The following is a 21,375-nucleotide window of genomic DNA, read 5'->3' as shown; positions in this document are numbered from 1 at the left end:
ATATCTTACTCATATGGTCCTGTAGCCATATAAACAACACTGTAGAGCAGTATTTCTCAACTGGGGGCCATATAGTGGGCCCAGATTTTGCGGGGGTGGGTGGAGGTCAAGGGTTTAGAATGGGAAGAGAGGCACATGAAGGAAATAAAGTTGAAAGGGGATGGTGAGAGTCAGATAAAGGTTAAGAAAGATCCTTTGTTCTATAGGACGTCTTCATATTATAGACTCCAAACTCTGTCATGAGATTCAGATGAATCAAAACCCTAAAGCTGCAAAATCAAGCAGCTAACAACTTCAATTTGAAAATTGAATTTCATCTTTGACTTGCTGCCTTGTTATAAGAGGTGAAAAAAAAATTATGTTTTTGATTCAAAATCATTGTCCTCTGCTCCTTCCTCTAGCCCACCATGTGACACAAAGTTAGTGAGTCCACATTATCCTCCACCCCAATGTTTAAGCTACTTTAATTTCACGTTCCTGCCACTATAAAACTACAGACATAATATAACATGGTGTTTCACTAAGACAAAAGGATGTTATCCCAAACTGACCTAGGGAAAAATCTTTTCAGCTCTTAATTTGAATATTCTATAATGATGAACTGAATGATTAAACAACAGAATTTTATGCTGCAGCACTTTGGTTAGTGTCCTATCTTTACTTAATGAAGATGAAATTCTTAATTGTTTTGCCACCTTTCTCCATGAAAAGCAAAAAATTTAAGCTCCATTCATTCTAAGGTATGAAGGCAAAAGAGTTGATGTAGTTGAACTTAAGACTAGTTCAATTCTTTTCCTATATATTCTCCAAAACCTTTGTAAAAGAGAACAAGGAAGAAAGTCTTCAGTATTGTTACCCCTTTTGAAAGTAAAAGATTTATGAAAAACAACACTTTACACAAAATTTGAATTAACTTTATTTCCCCTACAGTCAACAATTTATCTGCATTGAATTTTAAAGCAACAAAGTAAAATAAAATTCCCCAAATAACTAGGTATCAGAAATCCAGATTTAGTTACACTTTATTTGTGAAAATGTTCAGCCATTTTATTGGTCTGTAAAAGAACCATCATCTGGGTCAAAAATGAATTCTATAAATCAAAGAATATTCTACACTTTGGAAAAGAAAATCAGCAGTAACATTCTTACTGAATATTGGAAATTACACTTTTCTTCATAAAAGGTACATACTATTCTGCACTTTTCCACCAAAAGCAGTGGTGTAAGTTATGCTTGTTTATATATATATATTTAAAAAAAAAGTATCTCCTGTGGCAGGAAGAAAACCCTTTCTCTTTCACTTTTATTAAACTGGAGAAACTTTTCAAGTCTATATAAAGTTGCCTATAAGCTGGAAAATGAACACGTTCAATCTCCATTTATTTTTTAGTGCATTTTTGACAACTGTCACATTTTTAATAAAAGAACATATAGCATTGAAGAGTGTTTCATCAAATGCTCAAGGGATTTAAAAATATGGAGGACAAAATCATTGTAATGGATAAAATTCAGAAAACGAGAGAAATCTAGGCAAAGTTTACAAATCCTTTGACATTTTGAATAGTCAGACATGAACTTCAGTTACCAGTCCACTTTAAGGGTTTTTTCCTTTATTCTTTTTATGTAAACATAGCACTAACCTCAGTACTAAGACAGCAAAACTCCCTTCTGGTAAGCAACATTTCTACACAGTTGCCATGATTTCCAAAGGATATAAATTTAGCCCTTGAATGAACAAAAATGTATGAGATCTGTTCTCTAAGTACCTAGTGAAAACAACTGCTAACAGCAGCAATAATGTGTCAACACAAAAACTGAATCAATTACTGGGAGATCCATCTTTGAAACAGCAGCTTCTTCTTAGACAGAGCAAACAGTAAGAAACAGAAAATGTACATTTGATGAAACATTCTTTGCACTGGAGAAACATGAAAATAAATATAGTTCAAGGAAGTATAATTATTTTTCTAATACCTCTTTCTCAGACCTGTACTAGTTCATCTGTTCAAGAAGCTCCCATCACATTTTGTCTTTTGTACTTTACATATTGCTATTTGGATAGTTCAAATAAAATGCAGGTCTTGTAAAAGTAAAAACATTGACAAGTATCATGTGCCAGGGACCAAATTAGAGGGTTCTTTGGTGCAATTAGTCCAAATTCTCAGATTTGAAGGAGTATGTACCAATAAAAAAAATCTGCTGCTAGACTTTACAGCAGTGCTCTGTCTTGCTTCACATTACATATTGAAAATAGCTGTTCTCAATAAACCAATTTTGTTTTTTAAAATCAGGCATTGCCAGAAAAAATTGTACATTAACCTGGACCAGTGATGGTTCTGTACCCTCGGTTGCTGTGAAACATGACATGAGCTAAAGGCAAAGACCGGTTCTCACAAAGACAACTGCTTCAAGTTAGGAACCAGAACAGTGTATTTAAACAGTCTTCTTAGATGTTCTCTTGCCTTTCTTAAAAACTAGTTTATTTTTAATGTATCCACGCTTCCTTTTTGTAGTCTAAAAGGAAAACAGAATGCATAGTGTCAGTGCAGGTTTCTTACAGATTCAAATTATCCACACGTAGTTTACTATACTGTGATGATTACTGAGACACATATCAGCTGTTTCAAACTTGTCCTTGGAATATGTTACCTTACAAAGGCAAAACATAAAATAAGGGGTACAACTTAAAATTGTCAAGAAATCAACTTCTTTATATTATTAGTCTTTGGTATCTTCCATGAAAATTCTTCTTTGAGAGACTGAAATACCCCAGGTACATATGCAACTATGCTGCTTAGTCTGACTCCATGTGTCTTTCTCTTAAAAAATTTTAGCTGCTCACATATATCGTTTGTGAAGCTTTGAACTATAATTGCTAGTACCACAGCGGTGTTTTAACTTGGCAGCAGCAGGAAGCTCTCAGAATAACTGTTCTTCTCACTCTCCTTCCCCAACACCCACAAGTAAAAACCGGAAAAGGGCTGTGGGGGGAGGTGAGGAGGGATTAGGAAAGCAAATAGTCAAATGTCTATTGCTAGCTTTTGGAATATGTATTTGGGACATATGAAACAGTCTAATTTTTACTTATCCATTTGCTTATTTGGAGAAAACAGAAGGTTACAAAAAAAATCAACAGATGCAGCAAGTGCAGTAGTTTCTAGAAAATGTAGGCCTTGATTAGGTCTAAGTACCTTAGGAGTAACTGAGCTTTCATTCTGAGAGTATATGCTTTGATTCCTATATTTATGTTACTCACTTGTTTCTCCTACCATATGCCTGTGAGAAACCGTATCACTTATCATTTGCTTTAACAACTGTATTATCAACTGTATGTGACATTTAGATTCATTAGTCTAGATATGATCACCTATATCCAGAGCATAAAATATTCATTTAAAATTTCATTTTACATATCATATAGCTCACAGCATGTTTATGCAGGAATTGAAATAATCTAAAATCAGGATATATTTTAAGTATTTTTAATGAAAAATAGACAATTACTTTAGTAATTTAAAACAGCTAATATAAGTATCTAAAGCTAAGCTTAAGTCTTAAATATGTGTACATATATTAGACACAGACCTAAAATGTGGATAGTATTGTACAATATCACTGTATCACTGTAACTGTCATCCTGTTGTTCCTCGATTTACTCGAGTGGGCACCATTAACATCTCTATCCCTGCCAGCCCTGAGATTTTAGCAGCCTCTCCTTACTCGTCTTTCCCAATGATTGGAGGCTCATTCAGGGCCAGGGGAATAAGACACATCATTACTTTTTTTGGCATATCAAATACTTGCCAGGCTCTCCCCGTGCGGGTGGGATACTCTCGGTAGCTTGTGGGCTCTCCGAGAGGTATGATTGTACAATATAACTTTAATATCTCATTACTTCCCATCTCCCATGGTAAGTCAACTATATACTCATTTTTGTAGCCTTTCATAAGTATTTGGCTTAAGTGATTAATAATGACCTCTAAAAAAACCCATTGTCATTATTCATTATAAAACCACAAATCTCATTATTCTCATTTAAAAGCTTTAAATTAAATAAAAATTAAATTTAAAAATAGCTATTTTAAGATTAATTGGGGGGATATTCAGGATTCAACAAATTTGTGCTTATTTATTATGGAATAATATAACATCTTTCCTAGTACTAAGAAAGGAATAAAATGAAATTTACATTTGCTTTGACTAAAAGATAAGATTTTAGTCACACATTTTACAAGTAAGTCTTACTAAAGGGAATGGCACAAACTGGAGTCAGAAAATCTCTGGAAAATCTCAGTTTGATTCACCAATTAACCACTCTGCTGTCCAGAAAAAAAGTTAGTTTTTTTAACTGGGATAGCCGAAGTGATCAGACTAAAGGGAATTTCCAAAGAAAGTTAGTCTTTTTCCCCCCCTTTTTCTTTTTTAAATGTAAGCCACAGTATTTTTACATCTGGTAAATGGAAATTAGTAATTTCTCAATAATACTTTTTCAGACAAATCAACAATCTTCACTTGGTACCTACCTTCTTTGACAAATATTTCTGTTTTGGGACAATGTTGGTGACTCGAGGTTTGTGGTCTAGTGTCTCCCTGTTATCAAGTGCTTTCACTTTATATATCCTTACAAGCCAATGTTCTGATGTAAAGGCTTCCTCCAAATGTTTGAATTTAATGTCCTTGTTTCCAATCTCTGCATTACGTGTACGATCAAAACCTGGAGGTGTACGAAAATCCAACTGCAAAAGTAATATTAGTAGTGCATATTAAGCATATTAAAAAGCACCTGTTATTAGGAGTACTGGTCTTCAGTAGGAAGCTTGTCCCTAGGGCAGGGTGCGGGGGGATAAGTTACAAAAGGGAACACTAGGACAATGGGGAAGGGAAAAGGTGCCTGCCACAGAGGGGACAAGAAGGAAACTGGGGATATCAGTGAAGGGTAGAGGGCACTGGTGATGGAACTGTTGTTGGAACTGATGCTGGAACAACATAAATTTTTGATTTCATGTAATTCAGTGTGGTTAAAGAATATAAATAAGTTAAAAATTAAAGATCTTATTAGATATAAGTAGTAAATATTACCACTATAGTCAGACTCCTCTTTAAACTAGGAAAACAGAATCATAATAATTCTTATATACTAACTAGGTAGAATTCATGAAGAGAATTCACGAAGAGATAGAATTCATTTAGAATTCTCAGACTAAATTCATGAAGAAAAAATATAAGAATAATTAGAATTTCACTGAATTTTTAAAGAATGAATGAGCAGCCTGCAGGCATAATAAAAAAACAACAGCAAAATGAAATTCATCAGAGCCTTTAAGAGGTATATACAGAGCACATACAGAAGGGACTTCTTTTCTGCCTCGAGGCCTTGCACTGTTCCCTCAGCTCAGAAGTTCTTCATTCATCTCTTTCAAATGGCTGCAACTCAAATACTAGGAAATACATATTTTCTCATCATATCTTTATTTTTCTTTTTGTGATGGTACTTGAGATTGAACCCACTGTCTCACACACACACACACAAGAATTATCTAGCATTTTACCATTTTCTCAGGGGAGGGTGTGACACCTGGCAGTGTTTGGAGGCACAAAGCAGTGTCTCTGAATTGAGTCCAGGGCTCCCAGATGTGTTCTACACATTCTACCCCTTTGAACTACCTTCCAGGCCCTAATACTTGCTTGAGATGGGTAGCTGGGAAGTCTCCTCCTTCCTTTACTTTCCCTTGATACTGTTCATTTCTGAAGATTTGTTTTTAAAATTACCTTAATCATCCATCAGAATGGATGGCACCCTTAATATAGAGTATAGCTCCCACATCACATGTTAATAAGTACAAAAATAACCAGTAATATTACATCTTGAGAGAGGGAACTACACAGGGGATTAAAAATCCAAACAATGGTAAGATTTGTAAGAGATAACCTCCTCCCACCCCTTGTATAGTACAGCATATAATAGGGCATTGCCTTGCACACAGCCTACCCACGTTTGATTCCTGGCACTCTATAGGGTCCCGAGCTCTCCAGAAGTAATCCCTGAGCATAGAGCCAGGAGTAAGCCCTGAATAGAGTCCGATGTGGCCCCAAAACCAGAGGGGACAAAAAGGAAGTGTATGGGGGGGGTTGTATTTTAAGAAATTCTCAGACTAAATTTATGTTGGCACAAAAATGGAGCATGAATGAAGGTGTCATAATGCTCCTGCATATCTATACAATAAACTTGGAATTCATGTCTAAAACGTATTGTTCTGAGAAGGAAAGGCATCAAAATGAATGTAAACAAAAATATACCTTAAATGCTTATAAGCTTAAAGGTTTGGCAGCAAAATAAGCTTAAAGTCTTATGTCTCTGGTGCTATGATTATTGAGTAGAAACTAATCTTTGATTTTCGGAGGTAGCTAATTATTAACGTTTAAGTGTTTCTTAGCATGAGTTTAGGGATCAGGCAGCAATGTTCAAAACAAAACCAATACCTATATTTAGTACTAATTTGTTTTCCCTATTTTTCAGTCACCTGCAGAGTACTTCTGAATGAGTAATAATGAAACATTATGTTGATTTCAGGTATTTATCTAACATTCAACAGTTCCAAATTAATAAAAAAATAAGTGAAATCAGGTTTCAGTGAAGTCTTAATATGGAGTATGTGTAACATGGAACTATAGAGAGCTATAAAAACCAAAAATTACCAACAATGAAGGGGTGAAAAATAATACCACATAAAGCCAAAGAAATTAAGTCATCAGTCCAGCCCCCTTCTAGAGAGACATTAACATGTTTGCAATTATCTAATTTGAGAGGCAGATCTCAAACTCAGGTACCATGGCAGTAAATTATCTGTTCTTATTGTCACTAAGCTGCACATTCACTCATTTGGTGGATCCTTAAACTTTTATATCATTATTCTAAAAAATCAGAATATTAGTTATTGATATCTGTTCAATAACTTGAACAGATAATCCAAGTTATCCATAGAAATGTAGAATAGGGACAGAATGAATTATGTGAAGTCATACACTTGAGCTCTTTAGTTTCAGGCTTTCCCACAAGAAGCCGAGTAACCTACCTAAATGACAATGTTACCTTAGTAAGATTGCTCCTGGGAGACTAATGTCTTGTGAAAGGAAGGAGAGGTGGAATTAATAAGCAAAGTCTGGGTTTAAACCTAGTTAGTATTTTAAATGAAACCTTTGATCTGAAAGTATTTTACTAATATTTTACAAAATTGTAAAATAGGAAACTATGCTAAAGGAAACTTTAGTATACTTTTCCATTATCACCCCGTTTTCTAGAAGCAAGTAAACTTTAAAAAAAAAAACTTCGGAATAAAAATTGTTAAAAATATAACTCACCTGCATTTCTCCAAATCTATAGTATGACATTTTATACATAAGGCAATTCAACATAGTGGGAGATCCTGCTTTGTCTACACGAAATTCTCCTTGTGGGGTGAAATAGTCACTTTCCTACAAGAAAGAAACCAAAAGGTTGTGTGTTAATTCAGCATAGTAATTCAAAGGTATAGTTTTCCCACTTCATTTCCCATTAATAACCAGCTTTTGGGGCTGGAGCGATAGCTCAGCGGGTAGGGTGTTTGCCTTGCACGCAGCCTACCCAGATTCAAATCCCAGCATCTTATATGGACCCTGAGCACCACCAGGAGTAATTCCTGAGTGCAGATCCGGGAGTAACCCCTGTGCATCGCCAGGTGTGACCCAAAAAGAAAAAAAAAAAACAAAAACCAGCTTTTGAACCATCTCTACAAATTTATCTTTACTCGAAAATCAAAAGTATGGTGATAAAAGATAATGGTTTAATAAAAGCCCTAAAAAAATTATGGAGTTCTTTCAAAGCTAAGTGTGGAAATCAGTTATAAAACTAGATTTCTGATCATGAACAAAATATACAAATATGTGTTGATTTATTTTCTCTAATAAGAACCATAAGAAAACAGTCACCACTAGGTACTTTGGGGAGTAATACTTTTACTATATAGATTTCTCTACATTTTTTTTGAACATTACTGTATTATCAACCTGCAAAATTTTAAACTACTGAGTATAAAGCACAGAGTTTAGGTTTTATACACAAATAAAAATAAGTGTTCAAAGCATGTATTTTAATTTTGAAATTTTAACACTGCTAAAGCAAATTCGTGTAAGAGAATCACACCCTGAGAAAATCAAAGATCAACTTAATCCAATGATAGAATTGTTTATTAATTAGTTAAAAGAAACTGTTATGGCCATTTACATTTGAGTAAGAAAAATGGGCTTGTGACAAGATAAGGCATGTATTTTCCCACAAAATTATTTTATTCTGGATCAACAATGAATCTTACTTTCAGATACTGTGCCTTTACCACAATTCTGAATGCTCATTGTCTTATCAGCAACACTTTGTAGGGAAATATAGGACACAATCTAACCATGATATAGGTTATATGTGATTTGATTATGAATATAAACATGAAGGCAAAAAACGGTTTCTGTGAGGTGACAAGTCTGAGATCAGGAACATATTCCAAGAAAGAGGGTAACATATATATTAGATGAGCCAAAGAGACAAAGCACACGAAAAGTATTACCTGCTACAGTAGTCTGATAGAGCAGAGACAGAATATTGGAAAAAAATGATAGAGGAAAAAGAAGCCAGAAAAATTAAGGAGTTTTATGAACTGATGTTAGCAGTTTGTTAATAAAGTTTTACCAAAACTTAATTACAAAGATTATTTCATATTCTTTACTGATATTACTATAAATTTTCATTATCACTGTCACTGTCATCCTGTTGTTCATCGATTTGCTGGAGTGGACACCAGTAACGTCTCCATTCGTTCCAGCCCTGAGATTTTAGCAGCCTCTCCTCACTCGCCTTTCCCAACAACTGGAGGCTCTTTCAGGGTCAAGGGAACGAAACCTGTTATTGTTAACTGTATTTGGCATATCGAACATGCCATGGAAAGCTTGCCAGGCTCTTCCGTGAAGAATATAATATACATGCTCATACATGTGGAATATAATTTAAGGTACTATATACATAGAATGTATTACGTAATATTAAGAATATAACATACATGCTCATGCACATGTGAAATATAATTTAAGGTGCTATATACATAGAACGTATTGTGTACTATTAAGAATATAACGTACATGTTTATACACATCGTGCACGACAGCCATATGATGGCACAATAAATGAGCACTGAGAGATGAGTGGTGAGAGATGAGTGGGCTAACAAAATGTGGTATAAAAAGAAGACTGCACCTCAACCTCAGCAAGAGATTCCCAGCTGGGGAGATGCTCCGGGGCACAGGCTTGGCATGCAATGCAAGCGGCCTGGTTTGATCTGCAGCTCTAAAGGCTCCTCCTGAGCATCTGAGTGGCCTCCCCCACCCTCCAAAGATTTAGACTTAGAAAGGCAAAGATGATTATTCATAGTATCCCCATTAGTGATATCCTGAGGATATCTTAATTACTATTATAATAATATAGGAGACTAGAACAAGACCTAGTCTCAGAGCATCTAACAATAATTCAAAATAACCAAGCTGACATCGGCAGGATTTTAGTTTTAAATTCTGTCTGGTTTCAAAGTTTTTTCCCTCAATGTATTGAAGTTTTTTTTTAAGCTGGCTAGGGACACTAATCAATGTCATAGAAAATTAGAAGAGGGAATAAACATACACTATCAAAACTGGAGTGAGGGCTAATTTGGTGGAAATGATGATAAAAACAATCATTGCACAATTCACAAGAGAACCATTTAACTGTATTACATATACAGTCTAGTTTCTTACCCGAATGTCTTTTGGATGCTCCCCTTCAGCTATTCTAACCATCCAGAGGAACTTGTTGATGTCATCACCTGAATAACCAATGACGCCTCCAAAAATAACCAAAACATAATCTACATCCAGAGTCCTCATGATTTTATAGGCTGCAGATTCATTTGAAGACATAGCTTTTCCTACCTAAAGAATAAAAATAAAGAATTAGTATATACCATAAGCTAAAAATAAAAATGTACATTTTGACCTTAATGTAAAATACATTTAAAAAATTTAAATTGCATGGAATCCTTTTTATAAAAATGACTTGCTATGAATTCAAGAAAGTTACTAAGATATTTACAAGTACCTTGCTATGCACCCAATAAAAGAAATTTCAAAATCAGTACACGTATTATTTTCTTAAGCTAACACTTTAAATATAAAGCAAATGCTTTAAAACATAACTTTTCTTTTGCTATGAGGCCACACCCAATGGTGTTCATGGGTGTTCTGGTGGTGCTCAGGGTGCCAGGGATAAAACCTGGGCCTCTCACATGCAACGCATACTCTCAGGCCACAGAGTGGAGAACTCTCTCTGCAGCTCACTTCAGTGAGCTATCCCTCTCGTCCTAAGAAATACAATTTCTTATAATGGATGATCTAGGCAGTACTGATAGATTTTCTCCCAATCTTCCAGAAATGGTGATGAGTTACAAGTACAGAATTAAGCTACATGTCACCTATCAAAAAAAATGACACCCAATATCAAAATTACAGGTGTGATTACCTTAATTTATGTAAATTTATTATTTAATAGTTATACCAAACCCAATTTGTCAGCCCATAAAGTGTAGTGAAGCTGCTTTACATATTTATAACTTTCTTGATTTACAAAATGTTAAACAGAAATCAAACCATAGCATTTTCAGTTTTAAATTTTGCCTAACTCTCCAATGAGCTAAATATATCATGAAATCTGCCACAAATTACTCTACAATTCTGAATGCTTAAGTATGTAATATTCTTTAAAATAGATAAGTATATCTTGAACCCACTTTACTAAATAATGTGTAAAGATTTATTTTTAGATTTCAGCAAAGAGTATCTGTACCCACATTTTTCCATCACAAATGAAGCCTGACTGCTAAGCTGTAAATAAAGATATGTAATTTTACTTTTTGTTAATCAAATTCTTACCAGTGCTATGTGGCTGTTATTCCAGGTATTATTGTCCACCAAAGTAGTTCTATTAGCCATTCCAGCTATCTGATAGCCATAATCCCACCAAGACATCACTCGAGCATGTTCATCTGTATTTTGTCTTAGCCAAAAGTAGGCTTCTCTAAAGTCATCTAAAATATTCCTGGTGCTGAAAAGAATCACAATGTTCTTTTAAATGAGATGTTACAGGTGTGACAGGGGCAATAAAAATCTAAGTGTAGAGAGTCAGTGAATCACTTTACATTTTAAGAATGAGAACTGCTGATGCAATGGGAGACAAAAAAAAATCAGTGAAGAATTAAATTAATGCTTCATAACTAATACAGAAACAATTCTCCTGGATATCTTGCAAAAAGCATTTCTCATTCAGGAGCTGTGGGGTAGTATTTATTTTCTATCAGCCTAACCAGCAGCCAAGTGAAGCAGAAACCACGGTTCTGGCACGCCCCTGGTCCTTACCATGTGGCCTAACAGCTCACACTGCTCGGGCTGGAGGAGATGCAGTGCTGCTTGGGCCATGGTGCTAGGGGCCACCAGGGCCACCCGAGCAGTGCTCTGTACGTGCTTTTTGAGTTTATCTCCCAAGTCCTAAACCAATGAGTCTAAAAATCTATGTATATAAATATCACCTGGAGAGTTTATTAAACCAGAGACAGCTGAACCTTATCCACAGGTATCTGATGCAACAGGTTTATGTTGAGCAAGAATTCACATTTCTAATGAGTAACCTAGTAGCAGTGTCTCCACAAACAACGTTCTGGAAAAAAATCAATATATCTGACAATATATTCAAAAATATTATGGAAAAGACCACCAAATACAATGATTACGTTCTACCCCATCTCCACCTAAGAGGATACAGAAATACACAAGAAAGACACAATGAAGTATAATCTCACAAATAGTATTCTACCTTTGAATTTGATATTTTTGGGTGGGGGAGGGAAGGAGTGCAACTCCCGGGAGTACTCAGGAGTTATTCCTGGCTCTGTGCAAAAGCTAGGATCCAGGAATTGAACCTGGGCACCCAGCATGCATTCAGCCCATTGAGCTCTCTCTCTGGTCTTGAATTCTACCTTTCTTTAGAGATTAACAAAACTGGATTAACAAAATTGAAAATCCTCCGGTAGCTAAATTATTTTCTTACCCGTCATGATTGTAAGAGGCCAGCACCACACTTGGACTGGAATAGGCATTGCTTGTGACCCAGGTACAGTGGACTGCAAACATCATCAACAACATCAGCATCAACATGGTGACAATGCTTTTTATATTAGGGCCTAATCCCTCTTCGGTTTTTTCCTGTTCAGTTACATGTTTCCTCACTTTACCTGCCTGAAGATTAAAAAAACTGGTTAAACCAATTTACCATTTGACTTGCTTCATTAAGACAATCAGGGGTAAAGATGAATCTATCAATTGAATTCTTTGAGAAAGAAAATGTAACTAGGTATTGGTGTAACACATGTAACTATGTGTTGGTGATACAATGTTTTCTATAAATCATCAAGAAGATCCTAAAATCAAATGTTACTGAGAAAGATCCCTAAGAAGAGACCCAACCCAAGAGACAATCACAGATCAAAATACCTCCAGTGAGAACCGTTTTCAGTCTGGAGAGAGAGTATGAAGGTTAAGGGATATGCCTAGCATGAAGCAGCATACAGATCTCCAAACAGTGCCAGAGCAGAGCCAGGAACGTCCTATCCCCCAAAAGAAGTGAGCTTCTAATATGGTAACCTTCACTTTATTTTTTTCTTTTGGGTCACACCCGGCGACGCTCAGGGGTTACTCCTGGCTCTGCGCTCAGGAATCACTCCTTCCTGCCAGGGCTTGGGGGGACCATATGGGATGCTGGGAATCGAACCTGGATTGGCCACAGGCAAGGTAAACGCCCTACTGTCACTCCAGTTTATCCAAAATCACTCCAGCCACAACCTTTACGTTTTTACTTAAAAATGTTTTATTCCAAACTTCTGAAATCTGAATTCATCATCCTAAAATTGGCAATGTTCAAGTATATTTCAGACCATATAAAACTTCAGAAAAATACAGTACTAGACACAGCTCTTTTGTTTTTTAACCCCTTCTCCCCACTTTGCCATGGTGGTGTGGGCCAGACCCAAGGTGCTCAGGTGAATATATGTACTACAAGGGATTGAACCAGGGCTGGTGACAAGCAAGGCAAGTACCTTACCTTGTACTAGCACACATGAATGCACCCACACACAACCTGTCTTCTAATTTCTAACCTCCGAACTTTCAAACATTTATATTTTTCACAACAACAACAAAAAAACAGTAATAGGCTTTAAGTTACAAAGCTACATAAAAAAAATGACAAAACAACCACAAACACAAAAGTAGTATGTAACTTAGAACAAATCTTTATGATCTATATTGGTCCTATGGTAAGGAAGAATTTCTAGTAATTTTTTCTAGGAAATTTGTTTATTGATGCTAAAAAACATCAATACATTAAATTAGCAAAGTTTAATGTCAAAACAAGCACTCATATTTCTTCATGCCCTTCCCTACAGAAGCACCTTATTTCTTACAAGTTGTTTACACATTAGCACAAATATAAACCTGCTCTGTGACATGAGAGTAATTGATCAACTATGTTACCTACTTCTAACAAGCTGGAGGATTGGACTTAGGTTGTTTTGTTATTGTAAAGGATGTGTTTTGGGAGGGGAAGGGTCACACCCAGTGGTGCTCAGCAGCTACTCCTGAAGGTACTGAAGGAATCATGCAGTTCCTGGGGCCTCCACATTCAAAGCCTGAGACTAGTCCTCTGAGCTATGGCTTGGCTCCTGGATTTTTGCATTTTTTTTTTGTTTGTTTTTAAATCAAACAAATCTACTGAGCCCAGGGAGATAGTAAAAAGGACTGGAGATCACGTTTTACATGGTGGACCCCTAGGTTCCATCCTCAGCACGACATGGTCTTCCCCCCAAGCAACCCTGGGTGTGACCTAAAACCAAACCCCTCTGCCAAAGCAACCAAAAAATAACTACTTTTCTTTTTTTTTGGCTTTTTGGGTCACACCCAGCGATGCTCAGGGGTTACTCCTGGCTTTGCACTCAGGAATTACTCCTGGCGGTGCTTGGGGGACCATATGGGATGCCGGGGATCGAACCCGGGTCGGCCACGTGCATGGCAAACGCCCTACCCGCTGTGCTATCGCTCCGGCCCCAACCAAAAAATAACTACTTCAGCTCCTTTATTTTATAATTCAATCAACCAAAATACCAAACTTTAAAAAAATCTTCACAGACAAGCACTTGTGTACATTATTCCAGAAAGTTATTATGTTCTTATGGAGTTGTTCTCCACTGTTGTGGGGGGTCATACACAGCAGTGCTGGGAGTAGTCTGGGGGGAAGAGGAAGGGGTGGCACATGGTACCAGGGACTAAATGCACACAGGGCCTTTCCTCTATTATCTAAGACATACTGCCAGTTCACATAAAATTCTCAGGCAAAATGAAACCTGATTAGACCAGTAAGAATTCTTTCTCTGATAGATACACTGTACTCTCGCACTGAGCTAAAAAAGACCAACAAGGATTCAAGCAGTAAAACAAACAATAGAAAGTAACTAAAAATATCAGTTGCCTTAGTTCTTATTAATCAAGTTTAGTGATATGTACAATTCTTGCTGTAGTGGGAAAATTATTCACATAGAAAATTTTAAAGGCCTTACTTTAGATTCCCCACCTTATCATACAGATTTCCTGGGTTTCTTTTGTCGTCCTCATCACTGCTGTCCTCCACAGGTGGGTTTTCCCTTTTCAGGTCATCCCCCAAGTAGTGCTCAAAAACATTTGAGAAGGCAATTGCAGACAGCATACAGACAACTGGAGTCAAAGTCAACATCAGCCGCACCATCACTCCAGCAAAGTAGACAGCGCTGATCGCATATAGAGCAACTGTGAAAACAAGTTCTCTCTTAACACTTCCATTTTCTTAGCAAACTGAACTAAATTTGCAATAGTGATTTCAGTGATACTCAGAGGCTGGGTCTCATATACTTATACTAACATCAGTACTATAAACTCATTTTAGGCTTCTGAGGGTTTTTGTTTGAGGGCTACACCTGGCAGTGCTCAGGACTTACTCCAGGCTCTGTACTCAGAGATCACTCCTGGTGGGACTTGGGGGACCATATGCAGTGCCGGGCATTGAACCTGGGTTAGCCGAATGCCAGGCAAGGGCCCTACCCACTGAACCATTGCTCTAGCCCCAAGTTTTAGTTTTTATCACATGCAGAACTTCAGCCACTACAAATTCCCCTCATGGCACAAGAACAGTAGTTTCTGGTATTTGCTTATTTTTTTTGTCAATTTAGATGGTTTAAATATCAGATCCTAAACATTTGGCTGTAAAGGTCTGAATTTCAAATCTTAATATTTAGAAATATATATAGAAATTTATCAGTGAAGATGGTATGTATTTAAAGCTTATTCTTTGCTGTAACACTGCGATTTGGACAACTGATGTCCCTGCAATTTTTTTCTATTTATAAAGTCAAGACCATACTGTCGTCAGTTATAATTTCAAAATCTCAGCCAAGGAAAATAGCATTAACCTTTCAGAAAGCAGAAGAAGTAGAATGAAAAATTTATACACTGATTCTAAATTTAAAGTTAATAATTAGAATGTATATATAATGCAAATTTACAGATTTTATCCTTGGGTAAGTCCTTAGTAAGATAAAAGAATTTATCTAAAACAGTCAGTCTGGTAAAAACAAAACAAGAAACAAAGCTTAAATATCTTACCAAACACTCTTTCATCGTTGATATTTTTAATGCAGAACCACAGGCCTGCTGGGAATGTACACACAAGGATATGTAGATCAAAGAAGAAAGACACCCAAGTTGTGGGTTGATGTTCAGACACTGATGCAATAATTGGAATGTGTATTTTTGCGTACCTGGTATTAAAAGAATTATTATTAAAAATTAAATAAAACAGATTCTTTAGGTAAAGCAAATTTTCCTTTGGGTTATATACATATGGTTGATTCCTATTCCTACCCCTTCCTGTTTGCCAACATTACCCACTATATTGAAAATAAATCTTTTCTGTATTGATAAAATAAAAATTAATATGCCCTTCTAAAGTTGGAGAAATTACTTAAGGCCAGCATTGGTTCTAACTTGTGCAGAAATTGATTCTCATATAGGAATTTATTCTGTAGTTTACCTCAGCATCTACTATGCTTGCAGCAATGAGTTTCACTACCTTTTAGACTTAATAATAGCAGAAATACCTTATCCAATAAGACATCGTATTGCCACAATATCTTTCTTAACAGTGACAGGAGGCAGGTGAGGGAAATGGAAAAATGAACAAATTATTTCTGAAATTCAAAAGTAATACAATCTAATCTAGCACTTTAACCTAATTGGAACAATGTCTACTACTGCAGGTTTCCTTCAAACTGACCTAGGAGTCAAATTAAATGTTAGCTTCAGTTTTGCTCATAATTTGCTTATGTTCAATTAGACCTGGACATAACTTGAGGTATCACATCAGAGGAAAGACCCATTCAATGGCTGTTTGTTGAACTATGCAAGAGTAATAAAAGAGAACAGCAGGAATAGGGGAGAGAGACAAATTATAATCAAAGAATGTATTCTTGTGCTTTAAAAAACATTTTAGAGGTTCTCTCCTCTCACAAGAAATCCTTGTTCTTTGTTAAGCCCCCAACCCTGTCCCATTTCTATAAATCAAACTATTTTACTTCTGTAAAAAAAAAAAAAAATTAAACAGAATCTAGGGGGCTGGAGCAATAGCACAGCGGGTAGGGCGTTTGCCTTGCATACGGCCGACCCGGTTTCGATTCCCAGCATCCCATATGGTCCCCTGTGCATCGCCAGGTGTGACCCAAAAAGGAAAAAAAAAAATTAAACAGAATCTGGAAAAAACCTGAGTGCCCGAGAACAGATGACTGGCTAAAGAAACATACACAATGGAATATTATGCAGCTGTTAGAAAAGATGAATTATGAAATTTGCATATAAGTGGACAAACATGGAGACTATCATGCTATGTGAAATGAGTCGAGAGAGAAGAACAGCATAGAAGACTGCACTCATTTGTGGAATATAAAGTAACAGAATGGGAAACTAACACCCAAGGATAATAGAGATTGGGGCAGGAGGATCACTCCACGGCTTGGAAGCTGGCCTCACATGCCGGGGGAAAGGCAGCTGGGATAGAGAAAGGACCACTAAGTGAATAATCAATATCCCATAATGAATAATGTTTGGAAGGCTCGCTCAAGATGGGTGATGTATGCCGAAAGTATACTATAGACCAAACATGTTGGCCACTCACGACCTGCATTGCAAATCATAACACCCAAAAGGAGAGAGAGAATAAAAGGGAATGTGCCAGCCACAGAGGCAGGTGGGGGGGATGTGGTGGGAGTGGCAGGAGGGATACTGGGAACATTGGTGGTAGAAAATGTGCACTGGTGGAGGGATGGGTGCTTGATCATTTTATGACTGAAACTGTAATTATGAAAGTTTGTGGTAAGTCTGTAACTGCACATCATGATAATTCATTAAAAAATAAAATTTTTTAAAAAATTTTTTACTGAGTCACCATGTGGAAAGTTACAAAGTTTTCAGGTTTAAATCTCAGTTATACAATGCTCGAATACCCATCCCTTCACCAGTGCTCATATTCCACCACCAAGAATCCCAGTATAGCTCCACCCCGCCCCCTTCACACCCCTAACCCCCCCACGCCCCTAGCCTTCCCCACTCTAAGCCCCCCCCCGCCTGTGTAACTAATAAATTTCACTTAAAAAATAAAATTTTTACAAATTTAAAAAAAGAAAAAAATTAGAGCCCAAACATTTTATAGATGTCATCTTAATCAAATTTGTTTAAAGGAATGGGGAAGAAGGGATAGTCTACTCCTGAGGGTGTTTGGGCTCAGCAGTGCATGGGACACATACAGTGCCTGAGACTAAACACAGGGTTTCACATGTTAAGCACGTGTCCTATCTACCATAAGTTATATATATACTTGGCCCCTGAACTAGCTGTCCAAGTTAAAAAAAAGTGTATAATACATTTTATAATAACGCTCATTAAAACACACTTAATAATCAATATGCTTAGAGATTAAAATAAAGAACTTTGAAAAATGTTTTTTAAAAAAATACTTTTTCTTTCTAATTAGAGTTTATGGCTTTAAACAGAGTACCTAAATATTACTAAAAGACTGGGACTTTGAATTCTTTAGTAAAAACAAATCAATGATTGTACAAGTGTTACCTTAAAGGTCTGTACAAAAGAAACGAAACAAAAGAGAACAAAGAACTGCTCACACAGAACTGAGTATCATTTATGAATTATGCTAAAGATGCATTCTAAAGAGGTATGTAACACAGATAAAATACAAGGGGTTCAACATTTTACGAAGCTAGTATATGCTAGAATTTAGGAATGTTCCCCAAGTACTGAAATACTGACATACAAAAACAAAGGAAAGGAGGTGGGATGGGGATGAGGCTGACTACTTACCCAGTATCCCATAATGAATAAAACCTGCCACTCCACGGTGCAATGTAACCTTAGAAAGAAAAATGTAGATGAAATTAATTATTCTGTTTTGTTGAGTTTTTAACTTAACACTCTGAGCAGTGCTTGGGGTCACCAGCGCTACCCTGGTTGTCTTCGTGTCACCAGGGTTATATCCAGCAGTGCTGGGGTCCCTCAGGACTTGTACATGTTAGGCATGTACTCTCACCACTTGAACTTCTCCCCAGTCCTGCTGGCTTTGTTTGTCTTATTCACTCTGTATTTATTGATGTTTATAATTCAAGAATTTCCATGCCAACATATTTCATAGAGTTGGCAATCTAGATAATATTAAGTCAGCAGAAATCAGATAAAAACAAATACCCATCATCAAGATTTATTTCCATAAAATCCTAAGTTGGTTAAATCCTAGAAAATTGTTCAATTCTCATAATTTTAGTTGACTAGTAAAATGAAGGTTTTTAGATAGCACTGGATCACCTTTCTTTTGAAGGGTGCCTGTTGGGTCACACCTGGCAGTGGTCAGGTGTTCTGTTTTGCTGAGTTTTTACCCAACAACACAGCAGGTAAATCTCTCCTGCCCCAACCCTAGCACTGGATAACTTCTAAAAGGTGGACATGTTTCAGTGATCTAATTCCAAGTAAAGAATTCAGATTTTACTCCTGTTTAATTGTTCATAATTTGATGAGCAAGGCTAGTACATAAAATTGACCAAGAATTTGACTTATTCTAGGGAATAGAGAATTAAAAGGCAACTGAGAATCTATGAACAGACTGAAACAGATTTGGCTATGAAAAATAGAGGGAAGAGTGTATGTACATGAAAGAGAGCAAGCAACCAGTAGGTTTTGCTTCAGTTTGAGCCTATTCATCTAGCAAAGGATGCTTGGAAATTTTGCTAGAAGCAAAATTAAGATACTATTAAAAAGAAATCACAATTTGTGCTTTTATGATTTTAAAACCTATTATTTTTATAGCATTCATAGAGAACAATATGTAATCTATATAATAAATGGTATGTGAAATTGTATTGTCCTTTTAATAACAAGCCAGAGACAAGATTTACATCCTATAATTGTTAACCTACCTGTATATGTTAAATAGATGACACTAAGGAACACAATGCCTGCAGCTAGTGATACACCCAAAAAGAAAAGGGTCTGGAATTCTTGTTTTGTTAATCTGTCTCTCAGATACTGTAAGAAAGCATAAGCTTGCAGCAATGCAAAGACACCTAATTAAAAAAAGGAAACAGAAGTAAACAACAAAGTACTTTCCCAAGTTCATACAAAAATGCTATTTAACAGAACTGCTTAGAATACCCTGTGCCATTCATATCAAAGATTAGTAATTTCGCTAACAAAATTTCCTTTGCTAAACGACAGCCATGTTTGGCATATTATGCATTTTCCAAATTTTGGCAAGTTAGGTATCCGGCAGATTACAAATAAAAAATTTTACAACTGTTGTTATCAAACAACAGTTATATAATTGGTATGTGTTGTGTGTGTTATGAGAGGTGAGTGGTACACTGGTGATGTACCATCCACTCTCCCTGTCAGGACCCCAACTCCCTTGCCTTTCAGCATCCCCGAAACTCAGTTGTGCAAATCAGTTCTCTTGCTGTGCTGCCTTCTTTGGCCCTCTACTGCTACTCTACTAACACTCTCCTACGGGTTTTTTTTTTAATTTTAAAAAATTTTAAATAATAAAAATTTAAAATTTTTTATTAGCGAAACTCCATGTGGTACAGTTGTAGACTTACAAACTTTTGTGCTTGTGTTTCAGTTATACAATGATCGGGTACCCATTCCTCCACCAGTGCCCATTCTCCACCACCAATGATCCCAGTATCCCTCCCACCACTCTCACCCCATCCACCCCTCCACCCCGCCTCTGTGGCAGGGCAGTCCCTTTTTCTCTCTTTTTCTCCTTTTGGAACACTCATGTTTTTAAGAGGAAGAAAAACACTTTTTCATACCAGCAGCTGCCATGTGTTCACTTGTTCTGATTGGCTGGAATCCCACAAAGGGTATCTGCATGGATAATATTAAACCCACAATGTAGAAAGTGCTGTATGCTATAAAGACAAAATAGAAAATAAGGATAGTTTACCACTACCATTAAGTATCTCAAACACAAATGTATACATAAAACTGAAATATTTTAAGAATAGACTGTTGGAATGATTCTATTACATATCTGATGAATAATTATATATACAAATCATCAGAATTACATTAAGGTCATTATTTAAACACTAATTTGATCCCCAGAAGCTACTATTATATGTGAAATAACTAAGCATTATTTCAACTGGCATTATTCTAAAGTACATATGATCTAATAAATATCATCATATATGAGGCTGCTATTGTCTCAACTCAGATATGTCACTTATTAATTCCATAATACTATGTACAGTCCTCTTATCAATTTAAAAAACAACCAACCCAAAACCATGTCTGCCATTAAAAAAAAAAAATAAAGCAGCAAGTACACAAAAATCAGGCTATGAAACAGAAATTTCTGAGTATCTAGTCTAACAAGGAAAGTCTATCTGCTCTTGGCTTATTAAGTATCTTGGCTTTTAACAGTCTAATCTACAAGCAAATTATAATTTGTGTAATAGATGCTTCACATTTAGACAAATTACAGATAAAGGACTTAGAACCATGGTCATTAACACACTGACCATGGCACTGCCATTTTACTTTAATTAAACCGCATTTGGGCCCAGAGAGGTAATTCAGCGGTTAAGGTGCTTGCCTTACAGGGAGCCAACCTGGGTTTGATTCCTGAAA

General features: G+C 36.3%; 1 protein-coding gene across 2 annotated transcripts in view; it reads right to left on the bottom strand.

Moving 5' to 3' along the window:
- Window positions 1-892: 892 nt before the first annotated feature.
- The window catches only part of STT3B (STT3 oligosaccharyltransferase complex catalytic subunit B), an 82,513-nt gene continuing 62,030 nt past the window's right edge, over window positions 893-21,375 (bottom strand). For both annotated transcript variants that reach the window (XM_055136438.1, XM_055136439.1), the window contains 11 exons: window positions 20,553-20,651; window positions 19,659-19,805; window positions 18,553-18,601; window positions 15,790-15,944; window positions 14,726-14,937; window positions 12,152-12,339; window positions 10,981-11,152; window positions 9,811-9,984; window positions 7,360-7,473; window positions 4,524-4,736; window positions 893-2,514 (listed from right to left, as the gene is read on the bottom strand). In XM_055136438.1, coding sequence (XP_054992413.1) covers window positions 2,434-2,514; window positions 4,524-4,736; window positions 7,360-7,473; window positions 9,811-9,984; window positions 10,981-11,152; window positions 12,152-12,339; window positions 14,726-14,937; window positions 15,790-15,944; window positions 18,553-18,601; window positions 19,659-19,805; window positions 20,553-20,651 — 1,604 coding nt within the window. In that variant the 3' untranslated portion in view covers window positions 893-2,433. The remainder of the gene's footprint in view (window positions 2,515-4,523; window positions 4,737-7,359; window positions 7,474-9,810; window positions 9,985-10,980; window positions 11,153-12,151; window positions 12,340-14,725; window positions 14,938-15,789; window positions 15,945-18,552; window positions 18,602-19,658; window positions 19,806-20,552; window positions 20,652-21,375) is intronic.

The sequence above is a fragment of the Sorex araneus genome, chromosome 4, assembly GCF_027595985.1.
Source record: "Sorex araneus isolate mSorAra2 chromosome 4, mSorAra2.pri, whole genome shotgun sequence".
In the NCBI taxonomy this organism is placed as follows: Eukaryota; Metazoa; Chordata; class Mammalia; order Eulipotyphla; family Soricidae; genus Sorex; species Sorex araneus.
Note: the sequence above shows the minus strand (reverse complement) of the source record. Positions and strands in the feature narration are given on the sequence as shown.